At 42.1% G+C, this 21,004-nt stretch overlaps 1 protein-coding gene across 3 annotated transcripts in view; it reads right to left on the bottom strand.

The window, feature by feature from the left end:
- Cntnap2 (contactin associated protein 2) overlaps positions 1-21,004 on the bottom strand; it is a 2,256,901-nt gene that overhangs the window by 16,054 nt on the left and 2,219,843 nt on the right. For all 3 annotated transcript variants that reach the window (NM_001427648.1, XM_039109027.2, XM_039109028.2), the window contains one exon: positions 16,229-16,468. In NM_001427648.1, the coding sequence (NP_001414577.1) occupies positions 16,229-16,468 (240 nt within the window). The remainder of the gene's footprint in view (positions 1-16,228; positions 16,469-21,004) is intronic.

The raw sequence follows: 21,004 nt of genomic DNA, 5'->3' as shown, positions 1-21,004 counted from the left end.
ATGGCAATCACCAGACAGGGGTCCATTTCTGCTCTGATTTAATGTCTCACAGAAGTGCATTTCTGTGTATCTTCCCTGCATAGATTCTTTTCCTCTGGTCATCTTCATTATTATATTCATAGACCAATGTCCTCTTCTGTCCCCGTGGACACCAGGCATGAAAGTGGCACACAGATATACATGTAGGCAAAACACTTATACACATCAAAAAATGAATAAGTGACTGGGCATGTTTTTTATTTATTTTCTTTTTCCAAAGCAGAGTGTGAGAGTCATTTTCCTGACAAAGGAAAATTATACACAATGGCAGTAAGGGGTCAACCCTAAGAACCTTAAGCTGACACTGCAGACAAGAAACCCCTATAGTCTCTCAGTAGCAAATATCATCCCCCTCACCCCAGGAGTCAAGGTGACACAAAGAAAATGGTCATGGATTCGCTTATTCAAGGCAAACATTGAAACTGGAAGCTAACTTTAGAATGCATTCAGAAGAACAGAATATTGAAAGGATATTTAAATTCTTTTCTCTAGTTTCTTATCAGTTTAGGGAAGAGGGTAGAGAGAATACAGAATAAGACAAAAGATAATTTCAGTGGTCGTGGTTCTTACTGTTTCAAATAGAAAGACTTGTAGACTTTAGGCTCAGAAACAAATTGCAAAAAATTCCACATTTAACTGCATATAAAAGTAAATTAAGATTACTTAACATAAAACTCCCCCAAATGAAAGGCACTAAAAGCTTCAGGTTGTCACATGTCAGAAACAAAAAGGAAGAAAGAAAAAAAAAATAAAGATTGGATTTGACATCACATAGAGAAAATGTCTCCATGGAAACTGCTGGATCTTCAGCATTGAAAGTGATGATCTGAGGCACTTCAACAAAACTGCTGCTATTAATTATAATTTAATTTAAATTGCATGTTATTTCGAGGCAGTGCCTAAGATAGAATGTGTCTTCCTGTTTTTCTCAGCCTCTTTGTTTCTTATCTCTTTTTGAGTCTGAGCTCTATAGAAGAAAGTGATTTTTCCCAATTAATTTGTTCCAGCTATTCACTATTGACTGTATTTTAAACATAGATAGGAAAATAATTGGCTACTGATAAAGATGCTGAAGACGTGGGGCAGTCTTGCTTTCTTTGAAAGAGGATACTGCTGCTCTCACTTGACACTCGGGCTCAGCAGGTTTTGCAGACAGACAATGCAGCCTTGCCTAGGGGATTCTGGGTATCAGCTTGTCTTTTATTTTTCACTTTCAGTTTCTAATGAAAGGCAGCTGGCCAGAATTTCCCACTTAATATGGGTAGAGATTTTTGAATGTTTGTCTTCTGACTTAAAAATTAGGCTCTACTGGTGTAGTCAAACTTCATTCCTGAAGGCAGAAATAGAGGCCACTCGCTTGACTGCCTAAGATCCCAGGAGGAGTAGAGGTTAATTAGGTATAAACCGAGTAAATGAACTTGTAGCTTGCTATATGTCCTAATTATTTTTTTAAACCCCCATCTCTGTATCAGAGGTCTGAATAAGCAATACTTTATTGTACTTATTATATTTCTCCCTTCCATGTATAACTGATTATAAATCAACCCTCATAGTTACTGTTTAATACTGTTGTGGACGCTTGTAGATTACACATTGCTGCTTTTATGCTTGGCCTTGATAGATTCATCAGTCTCTAAACCTTGGTCTGTATCAGAGTAGGTGAACACCCAGAATGGGTAGTGATAAGGCAGAGGCGCTCAAGTCACCTTTAGTCTCATTTAGGGTACCTTCTAAGAATCTTACTGTGGTAATAAGCAGAAAGAGAGAGAGAGAGAGAGAGAGAGAGAGAGAGAGAGAGAGAGAGAGAGAGAGAGAGGAGAGACAGAGAGAGATCAAGTTTAACATACATAAAGAAGTCAGTTGGACACTCCCACTAGCTTAAGACTTCCAAGTGAGAGAGGAGGTTAGTGCGGTGTAAGTGGTCCTTAATGGGTCATGATGCTTAGGACTGGAGCTTTAGAGCCGTCTAGTACCTTTCTCATTCTTAGCAGACTATTTCTACATCTGTCCCTGGTCCAATTATTTGTTCCAGAACACAAGAGCCTAGAAGCCTCAGAAGATAGATGCCTTCTTGACTCAAATCTATGCTTATTACTCTGGAACACAGCTCAAATGTGTAGGTCAGAGAGGCTCGGAACCAGGGGCTGCAGAGCTATGTGATTTTAACGAAACTCCTGAAAAGAAGCTGTGTCTATAGAGACTGTTTGATTAGAAGATCAGTACTGTGGGGGAGACTGCAATGTTGCAGGTCCAGAGGCTAATTACCATTTCATGGGCTAGTGGTAGCCCCACAGAATAGCCATTCCTTGCCCAGCTCTGTATTGGAACAGCTTGTGACTAACAGAGATTAAAAATACCTTTTGGATTTTATTTACTTAGCAGACCACTAGCTTCTACCAACCCCCAAACTGAGAATTCATTAGATGGGTTGGTGAGATGGCTAAGTGCTTAAGCGGCTGCTTTTTCAGAGATCTTGAGTTCAATTTCCCAGCAACCACATGGTGACTCACGACCATCTATAAAGGGATCTGATGCCCTCTTTTGGTACATAGGTGTACTTGCAGAAAGAGTGCTCTTACATAAAACAAAAACAAAAACAAACCACAGAACATGGAATTTGAGGTAACCTATCTGTTTTCCTGGGCCATTGTTACTTGAAATGGCTTCCCTGTGTGATGACAGCTGTGGTCTCTGCGCTGATCGTGGGGTGGGGCTTTCCTTAGTGATGTGTTACCTTCCTTTTTGCTGAGGTTGCTCATAACTTCTTTTCCTTCCTGCCACAGGAAGTGATGGAACAAAGAAACCCAAGTCTGGGGAAAGGTGCAAATCCAGGAAGCCCCTTTTCAGCTCCCAGCTGAGGGAGAATTCCCTTTGTGCTGGATGGCTTGTGGGACTGAGTTCCTTGGTAACCGGTATCCTGGTAAAGTGATTTTGTGTCCTATGGAAATCAGGCCCTGGATATCAGTGTGACTGGGTGTAACTGAGGTATTCTTAGGCCTTGGGACATTACTGCACTTCTTTAGCCCCTGATATGCCTTAGAGGAGAGCAATTGATTTCAGAGTGCTTTGGTTTACAGCTGTCCAACGGGAAGGTGCAAGAGGATCATTGAGGATGCTGTGAAAATTCAGATTCTGATAGGACACTCCAGGCTAGGCCTGGGGGAGCATTTGTCACAGGCTCCTAGAGTGCTTGCATACATAGTTCCCTTTGAGTTGCCCACCTTTAATTGAGACCCCAGTGGGGGTGGTCCCGACCTCCAGCTATTCCTGTGTATTAATGTGCTTAAGAGGGAACTGAAATAATTCCTTCTGAGAACTTTTCCCTCAAGCCTTGCATTTGTGTCTTTAATGACCTGTGCACTAGAATGCCCTCATGGGACTGTCCCACCATTGCATTTCTTTAGCTCCATTTTTGTTCATTGTTGTGAAAGGGACACTGCTCTAAGAAGATCTCATTGCAAGTTTTCAGCATTTTTGAACTTAAGGGACAAAGTCTATCCTAATTCATATAAAAGTAGCATAAGAAAGCACAGGCAAAGAATTAAGCGTTTACCATAGGTGCGCTCTTAGATACCATGTTATTCAGGTTTTCATGGCTGTGACAGCCACATGCAAGACACAAACAAGGTCAAAATTGAGTCAATAATGGATCTCCCCCTTTGACCGATGTTTAGGTGCATGGCAGTCAGTATCTTAGAAATCAGATAAGTCAAGGGGGCTTCTCAGATTTCTGTTTTGTGTGAATTTCTAATAAAATTCAGGAGCCACAGCTGGGATACAGAGATGGGTCTTTCGGAAGTGGCTGGCCATCATGGATTGTCTTTTGTCGTTGTTGTATGTCTTCTGAAAGAGTTGAGTTGATAGCAGAATGCATTTTTAAGTTACTCTTCTGCTCTAACCATGAGATCTCAACTTATAGAAACTGCCAATAGTTTGAGACATTGAATATAGCCCTCCTTGTGAAAAGACCCTGCCTGTGTTTGTGTTATGATTATTATCTCATGGCCTTTTTTTATCCCTGACTTTCCAGGGATAGGAGGGTTGCTGAGAGCACAAGGGCACACCCAGATTGAAGACTGCTGCCTGATTTGGATCTACTACAGATGGACTGGGGAGATGGGCAAATCTAAGGTGCCCTTGAAAATTAAGTCTGCACACATATTAAGTCTTTTACGGTAAATGCAGCTGGGTCCTGGATTTCAAATTACTCTTCAGTTGCATCAGTGTAAGGGAAACCTTATATGATTCACTTTATATTTTTTGAAAATTTATGCCAATGTCTTTTCTTCCCAAAAGCTGACTTAAAAAAATAAACTGAATATAAATGTCCTGTTAAATATAGTTGTTTATTGAAAAGAACATATTTCTAAAACACCTTTTGAAATTTTTTTTTCAACAAATTGTCAATCTCAAAAGAAAGCTAATTGTTTGTGTGTTGATAGGCAGAATGATTAGTGGTCATCAAAGAAGACTGTGGGAAACAAATTAGCCTGGGTTACTAAAGTGTCAGCCTGGTGTTTTCTACAAGCAGGTTCCTCCCTGGCTCACCTCATTATAAAGCTAACATGAAAAGCGCTTAGAAGCCTTGCAGTTCTGCTGCAGCTCTTCTTCACAGCAACAAAGTGTGAAGGACATTTAATTAGCTGGAGCAGCCTTGAGGATGATTTAGCTATTAAAAAAGACAGGAGAGAGGAGAAAGTGGAAAAGAGGAGAAGTGCACTTAATCTACAACTATGCAAATTGTCTCCTATTCCAGACATCTCTATTCTATTTAAAGAATGACAAAATATGGTAAAACAGTTCCGAGTAAAAGAATGGAATCCGCTTTGTACTTGAAGTAAACATTTTCAAAAGTGGTTAGCTTTCACAGAGTAAAGGCCCTGGAAGGAGAAAAGTTACCGATGGTCCTACCTTACAGTACTGCAAGGCACAGTGTGCCTACTGCTGAAATAACAGCGTGAGGGTTTCCAACCACTTGCTGATCCGATTTTAGGCCTAGAAAGAGTTCTTTCTTCTTTCCATAACGTTCATTCATTCTTTCAAAATTCCATGCATACCAGAGCAGCAAATTCTCTTAGCCAAAGAGTGTCTCTCCAGCTTTTTATCCTTATAATATGTCTACTACGATGGTGGGTGGCTCACTGGTGAAAAGCCCTCTCTCTACAAGCCTGACAACTTGAGTTTGAGCCCCAGAATACAAATGGCAGGAGAGAACTCAGATGTCTTAAGTTGTTTTCTGACCTCTACAAGCTTGCATTCACACTCACTCACGTGTGCACGCATACACACACACACACACACACACACACACACACGTATACACACATAAATAATAATACTTTAAACTAATATTGTTCACTCAAGTTACTTTTGGTCTCTGTTCGCATAAAGCAAAATCACAGAAGTAATTTTAAGTTGCAGCTAACATTACTTTTTTTTTGTATCTTTTCCAGTTTCCTAAGTGCAGTTTCCCAAGAAAATGACTGAGAACCATTTTTAGTGCTTTTCGAGGAGCACTTTCAAAACAAGTTATTTTATTATTCATGTTTAACATAACTGAATCCATATTCACATGCATTTTTGTGTTTGATTATATGTAACATGATATAAATTTAAATTGTTTTAAAACATTTTAGTGTATGTGCATGGGTGTGTGCTTGCATGTGTGTGGGTGTAAGTCTGAGGATAGTTTTGTGGAGTCAATTCTCTCCTTCTACCTTAAGATGGGTTTGGTGACTTGAATTCAGATCACTAGGTTACATGACAAGCATCTGTGTCATCTCACAGGATTTCAATTCTTTCAAGAGCCTTTTATGGTTGTCCTTAGGCAAAACACAAACATCAGAATCAAGAATCAAGACTCTTCTGAGTCTTTGTACATTTCTGAATAGTCATGTAGTGTATGCAGACTCACTCAAAGACCTCAAAACAGGGAAGAATGATAGGGGCTTCATTACTGGATATATGGATATAGAATATATATATATATATATATATATATATCATATGGGTATATAATGGAATCATTATTGATGACTGCACAGAAGAAAGTCTGTGTGATGGACTCAAAACTTCATCTGGATAATGTTTTGTTTTGTTTTCCTGCTTTACTGACCATAGGCAAGGACAGAAGTCCCCAATCTGTCAGCAGAGGTAGAATGAGCATTTCTAAGTGGCAGCTTCTATTCCCCTGGGAGGACCCCATACTTGTGAATTCCCAGAGTGGTGCTCCAGCTCCAAGACATGAGAATGAATGTCAGCGATACTTGAACAATTAGCATGTAGGGTTGGGATGTGGTTTAGCTCTAGTGCTCCTGCCCATGCATACATGAGGACCCGAGTTCAGTTTTCTTCCCCACACTAACAAAGCATTGGTGGTATACACCTGTAATCCCAGAATGTGGAGGGTGGAGGCTGAGGGAGCTTCAGATCAAGTTCAAGGTCATCCTTGGCTACATAGCATGTTTGAGGTCAGCCTGGGCCACCTGGCACTATTTCTAAGGAAAAAAGTGCAGTACAGTCACATGTGGTCTCAGCTACTTAGAATGCTCATTTGAGACTAAAAGTTTAACACAACTGGGACAACACAGTAATATCCTGTCTCAAAAGTGAAAGGAGACAAAACAAAACAAAAATAAAAATAACAAAAGCTACAATAAGAAGATATGATGAGAACAAAGATTATTGGAGATAGAAGAGCCCTGAGCACAATCTCCATTTTCACTGGCCCCTGATAGCATTTCTGAGGTACAGGAGGTAAAATGTATGTTGTGCCTTGCTGGAATCCCTGGTTTTGCCACCAACAGAGAGGTTGCCATGGCAACAGGTACCTCAGGGTTGCCCTCTACTTAGCCAGCCCCATGTGATAGAGCTAATGGCTGAAATGCCTGTCAGGTGCAGACTTGGGGAAAATGGGAAAGGCTCTAAGTGCTTTGCCCTGTGGGGTGGAGGCTGGAGGATGGGTGATCTGGAAGAACAGGATAGAATCCTACCCTGAATGGCTTTAAAAAATCTATTGTAAGGAAAGAAAAGAAAGAAAGAAATGAGAGAGGAAATTCGTTTCGTACGGTGTTCAGTGCAACTAGAAGAACTCAGAGTTTGTTCCTGCTTCATGAAGTATCAGATCTTGTAACAGGCTGGAGAGTTGAGAAGTAACTCAACTATATAGGGTAGTTTAGAATATAATGAAGGACAGGTGTCACTCACTGCTGCTGGAGCAATGGGCCAGTCACTGAGGAAAAATAATGCTGGTTTCTTATCAGTCTCTTCCCATAAAAGTAAGCTTATAGTGGAGCAAATATGTAGATATTACCATCAACACAAACTCACTATAAGAAATACAAATTCATAATTCTCATTCATAAAGCATGTTCCAAATAGAGGAGGCTGCAAAGCATAAAGCTTTATCATGTAAACATTAAAGACATCTACATAGGAGAAAACCCATACATCAAAAAATAGAGATTGAACTTGGAAAAAATATATATATTTAAATACGGATTATCTTGTGATAGGTTTTCTTTAAATTTGAGTGATTTAGAATCACCTGGGAGATTGTGACATAACTCCAGTGTGTCCACAAGGCTATAATTAACTGCATACATTAACTGAAGACCTACCCAGAACATGAGTGTACTCATCATCTGGGGTGGTGCCTTGGAGGAAAAGGGGAAAGGAGACAGCCTAAAACTGCCAGCTTTCTCCTCTCTCTGCATCCCACTTCCTCAAGCACTCGACCCTGCTTGGCCCTCTCTACCATGGACTGGATCCTCTTACCACAGCAAACAAAATATCTGCTTATTCCCTTCTGATGTTTCTGGAAGGGATTTTGCTTACAGCAATATGAAAGAAACTAATATTACTTAATGTTTGAATAATACTTACAAGCCAATTCATAAGTGACCAACAATCCAATAAAAATGTAATAATTCTTTGAGCAAAATATAGTAAGCAGGCAGTTTACAGAAAAATAAATACAAATGGTACATATACATTCACCAAGAAACATAACTTAACATAAAAGAAACCCACAAGTAATGGAGATATAAATTAAGATGATAGTAAAATTTCATTATCCAATAAAACAGCAAAACTTAAAAGGATGTTATGAGGCACTAGTTTGATTGGGTTTGTGGAAAAAAAGCATACTGTCAGTTGGAATATGTCATAAGGAAATTTATAGTAACTACCAAGTAAAGTGTAAGTATATCCTCAGTTGGAAAATCACGGAAAAAGTTATGTACTCTGAAAATATCGTAGGAACAAAAGTGTAATGAACGCTATCATTTGCTGTAGAAATCTGTACTATTGCGTGTGCAGTAAAAGCAGGATTTGGAACATTTGCAGGAAAATGCACATTAGCTAATGGGCGTGCATTTTTTCTTCACACTTGCATATGAGTGGGTGCTGTGCTGGTTGCTAAAGAGGAAGAATGACAAAAATAAGATAACACAGGGATTAAGTGTATGAAATTAGTGCATTAATCATGAGATCTTAGCCCAACCATGAGAAAAGAAATGAAGGTGTAATTATAGGAGTTGGAGCAATGACTTTTAAGTGCTTGCAGGTGGTAAAGAAAGAAAAACACCAGCTTGTATTTAGGAAGGAAGCTGAATAGATGTGTGAAGTTTTAAAATGTTCATTATATTCATAACTCATTTGCATATGAAGATAGAAAATATTTTATCTTTAGATGGTAGAAAAGAAATTTGGAATAGGGACAAGAAACCAACTCATTAAAAACCATAGCATTAGGGCTGGGGAGATGGCTCAGTGTGAGGGCTGGAGCTCAGATCTTCCACAACCAGGTCATAGTAGACCTGGAGGCCACGTGTAATCCCAGCACCGGGAAGGTCGAGACAGCATTCCTGGGGCAAGCCTGCTAATTAGGCTTGCTGGAAGCAGGAAGCTCCCCCTTCTCTAAGAGAATCCTCAATAAATAAAGTGGAGAGGGACTGAAGAATACACCCAAGGTCAACTCTCAGCCTCTACATGTGTGTGCACACATGTGTATTCACACCTGAACACACACATACACACACACAAAACACACACACACACACACACATTTAAGTATACTGTGCACATATACATACACACAAAGAAAAGACAAAATCACAGCCACAGAGGCAGGATACACTCAGAAATACATTATTTTCAGTGGTAAATGGGCTGATGCAGTGGCCAGAAACCATGCTTCCCAGTTCCCAGAGAGACTATTCTGGAAAGTAAGGGAGCGAGGAGTTGTTACAATGAACAAATCCAAGGGTAATATTATGTGGGAGTTGAGCTATGCTCCTGAGAGGACTAGGTTTCCATTGGAGAGTTAGAGTGCTCAGCCCTGGGTTCCTGATACCCTGTCCATGCATTGCATGGGAGGAGAATTGCATGTGACTGTCCTTCTCTCTGTGAGTGATTACTTATTCTGATTTCTCACCTGCTGCACTAAGGAGGGCCTGTGAGAATTTCTTTTTTTTTTATTTTTTTATTTTTTTATTTTTTTTTTATTAACTTGAGTATTTCTTATATACATTTCAAGTGTTATTCCCTTTCCCGGTTTCCGGGCAAACATCCCCCTCCCCCCACCTCGGGACCACAGGTAAGACCAACTTTTCTGCTGCAAGAAAGCTGCCTGGTGAACTCAAGACACAGGCCCACAGGAACAGCTGAAGACCTGTAGAGAGGAAAAACTACACGCCGGAAAGCAGAACACTCTGTCCCCATAACTGACTGAAAGAGAGGAAAACAGGTCTACAGCACTCCTGACACACAGGCTTATAGGACAGTCTAGCCACTGTCAGAAATAGCAGAACAAAGTAACACTAGAGATAATCTGATGGCGAGAGGCAAGTGCAGGAACCCAAGCAACAGAAACCAAGACTACATGGCACCATCGGAGCCCAATTCTCCCATCAAAACAAACATGGAATATCCAAACACACCAGAAAAGCAAGATCTAATTTCAAAATCATTTTTGATCATGATGCTGGAGGACTTCAAGAAAGACGTGAAGAACTCCCTTAGAGAACAAGTAGAAGCCTACAGAGAGGAATCGCAAAAATGCCTGAAAGAATCGCAAAAATCCCTGAAAGAATTCCAGGAAAACATAAATAAACAAGTAGAAGCCCATAGAGAGGAGACACAAAAATCCCTGAAAGAATTCCAGGAAAACATAAATAAACAAGTAGAAGCCCATAGAGAGGAGACACAAAAATCCCTGAAAGAATTCCAGGAAAACACAATCAAACAGTTGAAGGAATTAAAAATGGAAATAGAAGCAATCAAGAAAGAACACATGGAAACAACCCTGGATATAGAAAACCAAAAGAAGAGACAAGGAGCTGTAGATACAAGCTTCACCAACAGAATACAAGAGATGGAAGAGAGAATCTCAGGAGCAGAAGATTCCATAGAAATCATTGACTCAACTGTCAAAGATAATGTAAAGGGGAAAAAGCTACTGGTCCAAAACATACAGGAAATCCAGGACTCAATGAGAAGATCAAACCTAAGGATAATAGGTATAGAAGAGAGTGAAGACTCCCAGCTCAAAGGACCAGTAAATATCTTCAACAAAATCATAGAAGAAAACTTCCCTAACCTAAAAAAGGAGATACCCATAGACATACAAGAAGCCTACAGAACTCCAAATAGATTGGACCAGAAAAGAAACACCTCCCGTCACATAATTGTCAAAACACCAAACGCACAAAATAAAGAAAGAATATTAAAAGCAGTAAGGGAAAAAGGTCAAGTAACATATAAAGGGAGACCTATCAGAATCACACCAGACTTCTCGCCAGAAACTATGAAGGCCAGAAGATCCTGGACTGATGTCATACAGACCCTAAGAGAACACAACTGCCAGCCCAGGTTACTGTATCCAGCAAAACTCTCAATTAACATTGATGGAGAAACCAAGATATTCCATGAGAATTTCTGATAAGGACAACTAAGTATCAGATTCAGGTCTATTTAAGGTCTAGGAGCCAGACAGCTCGGTCACAGTGGCTACTGTGAATGCAGCTGGCAGCACCTTCCAAAGGCAGGTTTTTTGAGGCTGAGGTATTGCATACTGTGTAAATCGTGCCAAGAGTATCTGCTGTATGCACTCAAGTCCTGTGAGAATGTAAGAAGCCCATCATCCTTCTATCTAGAAGACCTGTAGGGGACAAAGCTTTGCACCTGTCTGTTGTAATGATCTTTTGAAAGAAATGCCTTTGGTCCCACTGACTGTGTGTCAAATATCATGAATGAGACCAAACTCCCAAGGGCTCCACGGGAATGCACCCAAGCTGCTTGGCACGCCGTTCGGAGTGGCCCCTTAGCACAGGAATGGGTGGTAGCTGACTTTTGGACTCAGGCTTTCCGCTGTTTGTTTTGCTTTTGTGTTTTGCAGACTGTGTGAGACCATCTGTAGCCATCTCTTGCTGGCATGTCTTTCTCATTCCAGGGAAGTAAGATTCTCAATGTGACAGAGAAAAATACCAGAGCCAACAATTCTGAGCGATAAATCACAGTAACTGTACTGTCACCCTTAAAATCGCCAGACTGGGGCTGTTTTCTTCCACCTGATAACGGCTGTTCTCAAACAGTCCCAGGAGCTCTACTACAGTGGCTTCCTCATTGCTGTGGCAAAGGCCTGACAAAATCAACTCGAGGACGGATGGGGCAGCGCAATGTGAGGGAGGGTCACGTTGTGTCTGCATCCAGGAAGTAGCTGAGAGCTTGTGCTCAGTGTTCTTCCATTAGTTCAGGACCCCAGTCCATGGGATGGTACCACTCACACTCATGGTGGTCTTCACTCCTCCATTCCTCTCTCTGGAAATGCCCTCAGACAAGCCCAGAGGGGTGTCTCCTAGGTGATGCTAAATCTACTCAAACTGACAAAGAAGATTAGCTATTTTATTACTTTTACTTTCTGGGGCTGGAGATCAAACCCAGACGTCATGTATACTAGGCAAGTGTTCTACCACTGACACAGAACCCCGGCCCTGTCTTGTTTCTTTCGGTAGCCTACTTTCAAGTGCTCCTCAAGGAGCCCCTCCTGTTTGACTCTCAGCCCTACTACATGGTCACTTGAGGTTTTAGTGACAGACTCTAGTACTCAGTCCTCATTTGCTTTAATTATTCAGGGGGCAGAATCTCCATTGAGACTCCTGTAATACTGAGGTCAACAGCAGACGAACGAACACTCTTAGACTCACCTAGGAATGCTGGCTGAAGTGGAGAGGCTGCCTTTCTGGTAGGACTCCTGCTCTCTAGCAAGCTTCCAGGTGACCTGAGGCTGAAGCTATCAAGTGAAACCTGTCAAGCTTCAAAGCCCCTCCATGAAACAAATTAGTCCTAGCTGTCCCAGTCCAGGGCCGGCCAGTGTTCTCCTTTATTCTCTCTCTGTCCCAAAGCCAGTTCTACACTCACATGATTCACAGAAGGAGAGATTATGTCTGTGTACGTGCTATTGTTCTCTTTCTGAATATCTCACAGCAAGGGTTCTCCCTCTATTCAAGCTTGGGGGATTATCTAGACCATTCAAAACCCTTGACTCAGAATGATGAATGCAGGCTTAGGGGTGCAGTTGCTGGTGTGAGGTTTCATTTGGAGTCAGAGTTAGTAGCAAATTTATCACCTGCCCGTGTGTGTGTGTGTGTGTGTGTGAGTGTGTGTGTGTGTGTGTGTGTGTGTGTGTGTGTGTGTGTGTTCAGAGGTCGACATCAGATATCTTCCTTAGTTACTCTCCACCTTATTTTTTGAGACTGGGTATATCGCTGAGTCTGGAGCTCCCTGGTTCTGCTAAGTTAGGCCAGTGAGCCCCAGAGAGCATCCTGATTTCATCTCCTCACATCTGAGATTAGAGATGCATGCCACCATATCAGTCTAGGTTTTTTGTTGTTGTTTTTTGTTTGTTTGTTTGTTTGTTTGTGTTTTGTGGATGTTGAGGATCCAACTTAGGTCTTCATGCTTGTACAGCAAACACTTTATTGAATGAGCCATCATTTAAGTTCTACAAATTATTTTTAAATGGAAGATATTTAGAGTACAGTAGATGCAGAAAGAAATCTAATTACGGCTTCTCTTTTTGTGAGAAAAGAGAATTCTGGAAGGCAAGGCAGATATCCCTCCCTCTTTGGCATATCTTTTTTTTTTTTCTAGGAAGATGGATAGTAAAGTAACCTATCAGAACTCCCTCCCCAGTTTCTTTTTCCAAGAGGGTATTATGTTCATGAGAGAGAGAGAGAGAGAGAGAGAGAGAGAGAGAGAGCCCTCATGCCTGCATGACAAACATCAGCATAAACATTCTCATATCTATTCTAGAAATCCCATCACATAGGCCACTGTACCTTGTTATTTTATCTCTCTTTGTACCTTGTCTAGGTTTTGACCATTTGTTAAGTTATATCTTTCGAAAGCTCCTATATACAAACAAAATACAAACAAACACCTTTTTTATTCTTTTTTGCGATTCTCCTGCTGCTCTGTCTTTTGTCATCTTAATTCCCAGAGCTTTGACTTCAAGAGGCCGAGGAGATGCTTTTCCTCCTGGTAGTCTCAGTGGAGGCTGCTATGAAGGAACCTCTCAGCCTGACTTCTCTTTGTCCCTCCTTCCCTTCTACCCTGTGCCCTCTCATGCTTTCGCTCAACTAAAAGAATCAAGATGGAATCATGTCACCTAAATAAGCCTTGTGACTCATCATATGAAGGCTGTATTCTACTCTTCCTTTCAGTAGTTCACAGGACTGACAGTTAAACATCAAAAGGTATTTCCCCATTGTAGAAATGTTTCGTGATTGGATTTAAATCCCAAATGGCTGGCTTCTTCTTTACCTCCCCTCCCCTCCCCTCCCCTCCCCTCCCCTCCCCTCCTCTCCTCTCCTCTCCTCTCCTCTCCTCTCCTCTCCTCTCCTCTCCTCTCCTCTCCTCCCTTCTCCTCTTCCTTACTTCTTTCCTTTCTGACAGGGTCCTGCCATATAACTCAGGCTGACCCTGAACTTGGAATCCCCTTGCCTAAGTGCTACAATTACAGGTTTGTGCCTACTTGGAATGCAGAATTTTAATCTGAGTGTTGAATACTAACAGAAATGTTTTCTAAACTGTATGCATTTGCATGAATCAACCAGAAGAAGGAAGCTGTCATGAATAAAGCATTTTTTTTAAACCCATAAACTAAAATGGTTTGGTTTCTGTGAGTACATTTCACAGACCTTAAAAGCAAACAATTGGCTAATTAAGCCATAATGAATATGAGCTTATTTTGGCATTTAGATATTTTTTGAATCCAGTTTCTTGGCAGCGGACTGAAACCACACATGCTCACAGCCTCCTGTGGTCTCTACTTGCAGTATATATACCTGCAGTATAGACCTGCAGCACCCCGGAGACCCTACATTCAAAGGCAGCTCACCAGCTGTTCACCCTCGAGTGTGCAGGAACTCATCTAAGGACTCTCTCCCCCTCTGTGGCCCTGACACGTGTCATTTCTCCTCTCACATTTCCTCTCTTCCCTTTTGTCCTGTATCAGGAATGCTTCCTTTGTTCAAGCCAGTCCAAGAGGAAAGCCCAGCCTGCTGAGTGCCCTTCAGGACACTCATGAAAGGGAGTTGCTGTGAGTGCCTTCGGCACTCGGTGTTCTCGTCATGTTATTGGAATCCATAAGTGAGGAACAAAGACGGCTGCTTAGTCTGTCAATCTACTATTTCAATAATAGAACCACTCTGGATTCTTCCTAAACCTCACAAATCTTCCAGGGGCAATCCTAGGAAGACTCACATGGTCTTCATGGCCCTGAAGCCAAGCTGGTGCAGGACTGCAACGTGGTTAAAGCAATGAAGGATGTTCTGTTAATGATGAGTTGTCCCAAATTACAGTCTGCGTGTGGGGGAGGGGATGGTAGAGGATTTGGAAGCTTTCAGTGGCTATCTCAGGCTATAGCAAACTGTCTAACACAATAACCATGGTTATTAATATTATCACAGCTATAATATTTAGAAACTTGCCATGAATCTGATTGTGCCAAGTTATGATATTTTTATATACTTTAAAAAAAATTTATGTGTATGAGTGTTTGTTGTAGGTGCATATGTGCACCACATACATGCAGTGCCCCAGAGGTCAGAAGTGGGTTTCAGATCCCCTGGAATGGGACTTATAGATGGTTATGAGTCACCACTGGGTGCTGGGAAGTGACCATCACTTCTCTTAAGAGCAGCAAGTGCTCTTAACCACTGAGCAGTCTCCAGCTCCTGTGCTGTACATCGTCTCGCATGGAATTCTGTGCAGCAGGCCTTTGTGTGCCTATTTTAGGAGGAAGCTTATGGCTTCTGCTTGAGCTTAGTCTGCTGGTAAGAAGCAATGAAGGTGTTGGAATTTGGGCTTCCCTTCCATGCTGTTGTGTCTCGTGAACTCTTACTGCCTTAAGGGTCACAGACAACCCCAGTTGGTTGGGGTTCCTTGGAAATCCATTGAGAACTGGATTTGCAGGTCACTGAGAAAGTCCCATGCCACATCCTCACCTCACAGGTGAAAAGGCAATTTGGTTTAGTAGATTATCTGAGATGCCCACAGTCAGCCCAGGTAGAGCTGAGAGCCGAACTGCGGTTTAACAGGCTTCCATTAGAGACATTGAGGTTTTTGGCCAATTTATTTAATTACCAAGAGTAATTTGTGCTCAGAGCTTTCAAATCGCATGTCTCACCACCTACAGAAATGTGGCCATACCCACGAGACTGTCTGTTTAGATGAGATGGGGAGCCTTTCGGATGGTGTATCGATCGATAGACAGGGCTTTCTAAGTTTAAATGTAGCTCTTACAGACTTAGAGATCTGTGGTCCTTGTGGGAGGTGACTCTGTACTGTTTTGGAGGGAAAGTAGGCAAAAAGGAGGAAGAGATTTGGCCAAGTCATCTATAGCAGACAGAAGTTTGAGTGTCTCTTAACCTACACAAAGGGTCCTCATCCTTGAACCTTTAACCCCTGCCTTCTTTGTTTCTGGTTTTGAGTAGAAATAACTTTTCTGCCCTTCACAGGCGCCAAGCATTACGCCGAGAACTCATGGTTCACCTTCCTTCTTGCTGTGTCTCCCACTCCTCCATCGACAGTATCAGCAAGGTTTTGTGATCAACCCATTCTACAGCCGAGGAAAGCGACGTTAAAAGGAAGGAAGCAATCAGCCTGAGATAGCTCCGGACTTTACCTGAATCCAAGTGGTCTAGGTGCCAAGGGTCAGTGGCCGAAGACATAGGGGAGAGCGTCAGTGGGGAGGCCCCGCAGTTGGACTCCACCAGATCACCCTGAATGTGCACGTGGGCCGAGGCGTTTGTCTGTCTCAAGGCTGCCTTGAGAGGGGCGATGTGGTTGAACTGGACTCTGGACAGGCAGCCTGTGAAGCCAGGAGTGTTGTATTTGTGAATTTCTTGGTCGATTTTCCCCGTTTCTAGAAAGAAAAGAAAGATAAAGTGAGAATGCAAGCCCATTCGCTGTGTTCTGTTGGAAGACAGACCGGTCCTGGAGTGTTTGGGTCCCAAGCTCTTCGTTAGGTTTCAGCTTTGGTTGTCATGCTTTCGGAGATGAAATTGTCACAGCATCCTGTGCCTCCAGGCTGCGGACTTCAATGGAATGTGGTTTGCTAGATAACATGGGAGGGTGAGTATAAGACTACATTTAAGGAAACGAAACAATAGCAACGAAACCCACTCACAATTCTCTCGAAGCCACAAGAGTTACCATGGAAGCTAACTGCACATGCCGGATCCGAGTTGTTTTTCTTTTTGTTTTTCCTGATCTCTGACTACTTAAGACATACTACATAAAGACCTCTGCTTAGTAAACTCCTATTCTCTTTTAGATTTATTTTCTCCTTAGGGAGTCTTTATCTTAAAAGAAAAGGAACAGAAGAAGGGAGAAAAGAAGAAAAAAGACCTTCCATAGCTGAGAGTTTGCAATTCCTTTTTTTTTTTTTTTTTTTTTTTTGATGAACAATACACTTGGAATCTCAAGGCTTATGGAATCAGTGTTAGTATCTGATGGAGGGTTTGAAAGCCAAGAAATTAGTCGAGTCACAATATTTAGGTACATTTATGAATCACCACCTTCCCCCACTTTGTATGGTCAATGTCTTTCCATAAACGCTCAGCTCCAGTGTGAGCCTGGTTTCTGGCAATTCTAATGCACCTGTGTGTTGAAACTGTGCACTGTTTTATCAATCAAGGCACACAGTGTCTTTCTGGCTTTCTAGCTCTGCTGTTTAGAACCCAACAGGCTAATGTTGATGGAATCCCTAAGTGCTTAGGACCTTCTGACCCCACATCTCAAACTGGAAAGATTTTTGATCTGAAAAATCAAAACACTATATTTGGTAACAGCATCAAAGAGCTTGGTGAACCAGAGAAGCCAGTTCAGCTGGGGACTGCAGCAGCAAGTGCAGCTGTGTTTGAAAGGAAAAAACTCCAGGCTGACTGCGTTGTGTTCAGGGAGACTTGGGAATCTGCTGGGGCTAGAGCTCGAGGGCAGACTGGGTAGGCCCTTGAAGCCCACATTTGAGTGTTTTCATTTCAGGAGAAAAATCGAAGCCATCGAAACTTTAGAGGGGAACGCATTAAAAAGATAACTCCAAAGGCAGTATAGCAACTGCTCTGGGCAGGTGCAGGCATGGCCACCCCTATCCTCAGGCCCCTGAAAGCCCTCTGGCTACAGATTCTTCTTTTTGCCACACAGCTGAGGTCAGGTCAGGTGCTTCTGTTTTCCCTTCAGACAGGCCAGAGCTGATGTTACCTGCAGGGATTTGGTTTTGTTTCTTCTGTAGAGATCTGAGTAGGGAGTGGGGAACTTTTTGCTTTTAAATTTTAGTTCAGGCTGCTCTAAAACTTGCAGGGTAGTTAGTCTAAGTTACTCCAGAATTTACTGCTTCAGCCTCCCAAATAGTGGGGTTAAAATAGGGAGTCATCACACCTGGCTTAGTGGATGGGGAGCTCCCTTTCACATGATCATTGACATAGTTTTTTTAAACTTAGGGAGATGGGCTTTCCTACCATACAGCCCAAAGGGAACTGTTTCAAACCTCCCTATCGGAGGGTTCTCCATTTAACAATATCGGAAGCCTACTTCTGGGCTTCCTCCACTCACTAGGGTGTGGTGTCCCTGCCCTGGTGCTATGTCTTTAAGAAGGTTCAATGGAGCACTGGAGGGAAATGTCAGTCATATGGGCAGGTTTGGGGCCAATGGTGGAAGCAGATAGTGGGGGATGCTCTCCGTGCAGGTTTCCTTCTCTCTGGACTCTTTCTTCAACTGTTTTCTTTTCTTGGGAATTAGAGAAATTTCCAAAGTTCAATTGTTGTCTTCCCTGAAAGGTGATAGAAAGATTTTAAAATCCACGAGTTTTAAGTCTTGTTGCCATGGCTCTTTCCTCAAGACTCCTCTTAGCAAGGAGCAGTTCTGAGTAGATACTCTAGGCCCTTTTGGACTGGATAGCGCCACTCTTAGTAACTCTGCTTTGCTTTGTTGATGTCTCCTTCGTCCGAATCTTTATTCTTCATTGATATTAGATAAACAACTGGAGAGACACTGTCTCAGATTGGCATTTGGTGAGTACTGATGGTCCGAACAGCTAGTCCCTGGGTCAAGCCCATCTGGACCAAGAGATGCTTCTTAAAGAGCGCTATCCCTACTGTGTTCCAAAGTTAGACCTACTGTGTTCCAAAGTTAGACCCTGGCTGGGGTTCTGTGCTGAGCTGTTCTAATACAGTTTCTTACCAAATCTTCTTGAAGTTCTGCTAGTTTGTATGTAGAATGTACTCTAAAGGCCTAAGAATTGAAAAGCTTGGTCCCTAGCCTGTAGTAGTATTGTGAGAAGGGACCTTTAGGAGGAAGTTAGGTCACTGGGGGGGTGGAGGGGGGGTTGTCCTTGAAGAGATACTGGGTGCTATCGCCTCCCACATCCCCTTTTTGGCCACCACAAGATGAAAAGGCTTCCTCTAGCATGTGACTCATCATGATTGGCTGTGTTACTTCAGATCCGTAGTGACAGGATCAAGTGACAATATACTGAAACCTCTGCCACTATGAGGTAAAAACTTTTCTTCCTTATACATTAATTTACCCCACGTATTTGTTAAGAGTTACAGAAAGCTGACTTACATTGTATTACTTAAATTGTATTAGTAATGATTAACTACTTTTCTTGTTGCTGTGATCAACAAGTAACTTGGCAAGAGGTAACTTAAGAAGGGATTATTTGGGCTCACAGTTTGAGGGGTTACAGCCCATCATGATGGAGAAAACACAGTAGCAGAAATGAGAGCCTTGGTTACATTCTGCCTCTGGTTAGTAAACAGGTGTCAGACATAAACTGGGGCTAAGCTAAGAAACTTCAAGGTCTTTCTTCTGCTATGCCCAGGTTCAAAACCCTCTCCCATCTGGGGACTATGTGTTCAAACACATGAACATATGGAAACCATATCTTATTTAGACACAGACCATTTGGGTTGGAAAGGATCAATGCCACTTTACAGATGAGTAAACTGAGGCTCATTTCAATTTCAGGTTGAAGCCTTTGCCAATGAATACACGTTTATGTTTCCCATAAAAATATGGAAGTCAAATGATTTGCATTTGACTTCTCTGTAAAGAATGTTATTTTGATTTATTGTTTGTGTGGATTATTTGGCAGCTCTGGTCAGAGCCTACATGGAAATGGCATGGTGAGGCTTATAAAAACCTCTGATGGCTTCGTGAACTGCTTTAAGAGCTTCATCAATACTCAAGCCAATAACGCAATTTTCAAGAATGAGGTGAGCTGATATTAGAACTTGTGGCTGTGGCATCCCAGATGGCTCTAGAAAGTTTTGAAGCATGTGTATATGTGTGTGTGTGTGTGTGTGTGTGTGTGTGTGTGTGTGTGTGTGTGTGATCTAGACAAGCTCCCCACACTAAGCTACATCCCCAGCCTTAGTTGTTTTTGTTTTGTTTTGAGATCATCTCATTATGTAGCCAAGGCTGGCCCTAAACTCCCTTCCTCCTTGTGATGGTTTGTATATGCTTGACCCAGGGAGTGGCACTATTAGAATGTGTGGCCTTGTTGGAATAGGTGTGTCACTGTGGGCTTGGGCATAAGACTTTCACCCTAGCTGACTAGAAGTCAGTATTTGTTGTTGTAAAAATATAAAAATAAAAAAAGTATAGTTGTCTTTTACCCTGCTAGGTCCGGCACCGTGGTGCCCCAAGATATCTGCTAGATATCTTGGCAGAAACACATCCCAGCCGCACACTTTCCTATACTCAAACCCTCACATAAAAGAACACACAACATAATAATCTTAAACTCAATTGATAAGATATAATTGCCCACTTAAACATACAAAGCCCGGTACCATCCATCCCTTAGAAATATTAATAACAACCTGTAAATACAAAGAACAGAATCTTAACATCACCTGCCATGGCTTCTCACCCTCTCCTCTGTCCTGTCTCTACCTTTCTGTCCTAGTCTCTTCCTCTTCCTTCAAACTTCTCTCCCGCCCATCCTTCTTTCTCATCCAATGACAGGCCTCCTTCTATCTTGTGCCTGCCTCACCTGTGACATCATCCTACAAGTATTCTCCTAGCAGTCTTCAGATGAAGATGTAGAACTCAGCTCCTCCTGCACCATGCCTGCCTGGATGCTGCCCTGCTCCTGCCTTAATGATGGTGTAAGCCAGCCCCAATTAAATGTTGTCCTTGGTCATGGTGCCTGTCCACAGCAGTAAAACCCTAACTAAGACACTCCTCTCCCAGCCAAGTGCTGGGAATACAGATGTGCCCCACCATGCCCCACAAGATCCCATATTTCTCACGAATATTAGATAGTATAGCATATCTGTCACACTAACACATCTAAATTTGTTACAGTGAAATTACGTTAATCTGTAAAATCTGTCAGATGTCTCACACATTACCATTCATTGCAAGATACTATTTGGGAATGGAGATGTCTTGA

The sequence above is a fragment of the Rattus norvegicus genome, chromosome 4 (assembly GCF_036323735.1).
Source record: "Rattus norvegicus strain BN/NHsdMcwi chromosome 4, GRCr8, whole genome shotgun sequence".
NCBI classification, from domain to species: Eukaryota; Metazoa; Chordata; class Mammalia; order Rodentia; family Muridae; genus Rattus; species Rattus norvegicus.
This window is presented reverse-complemented; position numbering and strand designations above follow the sequence as displayed.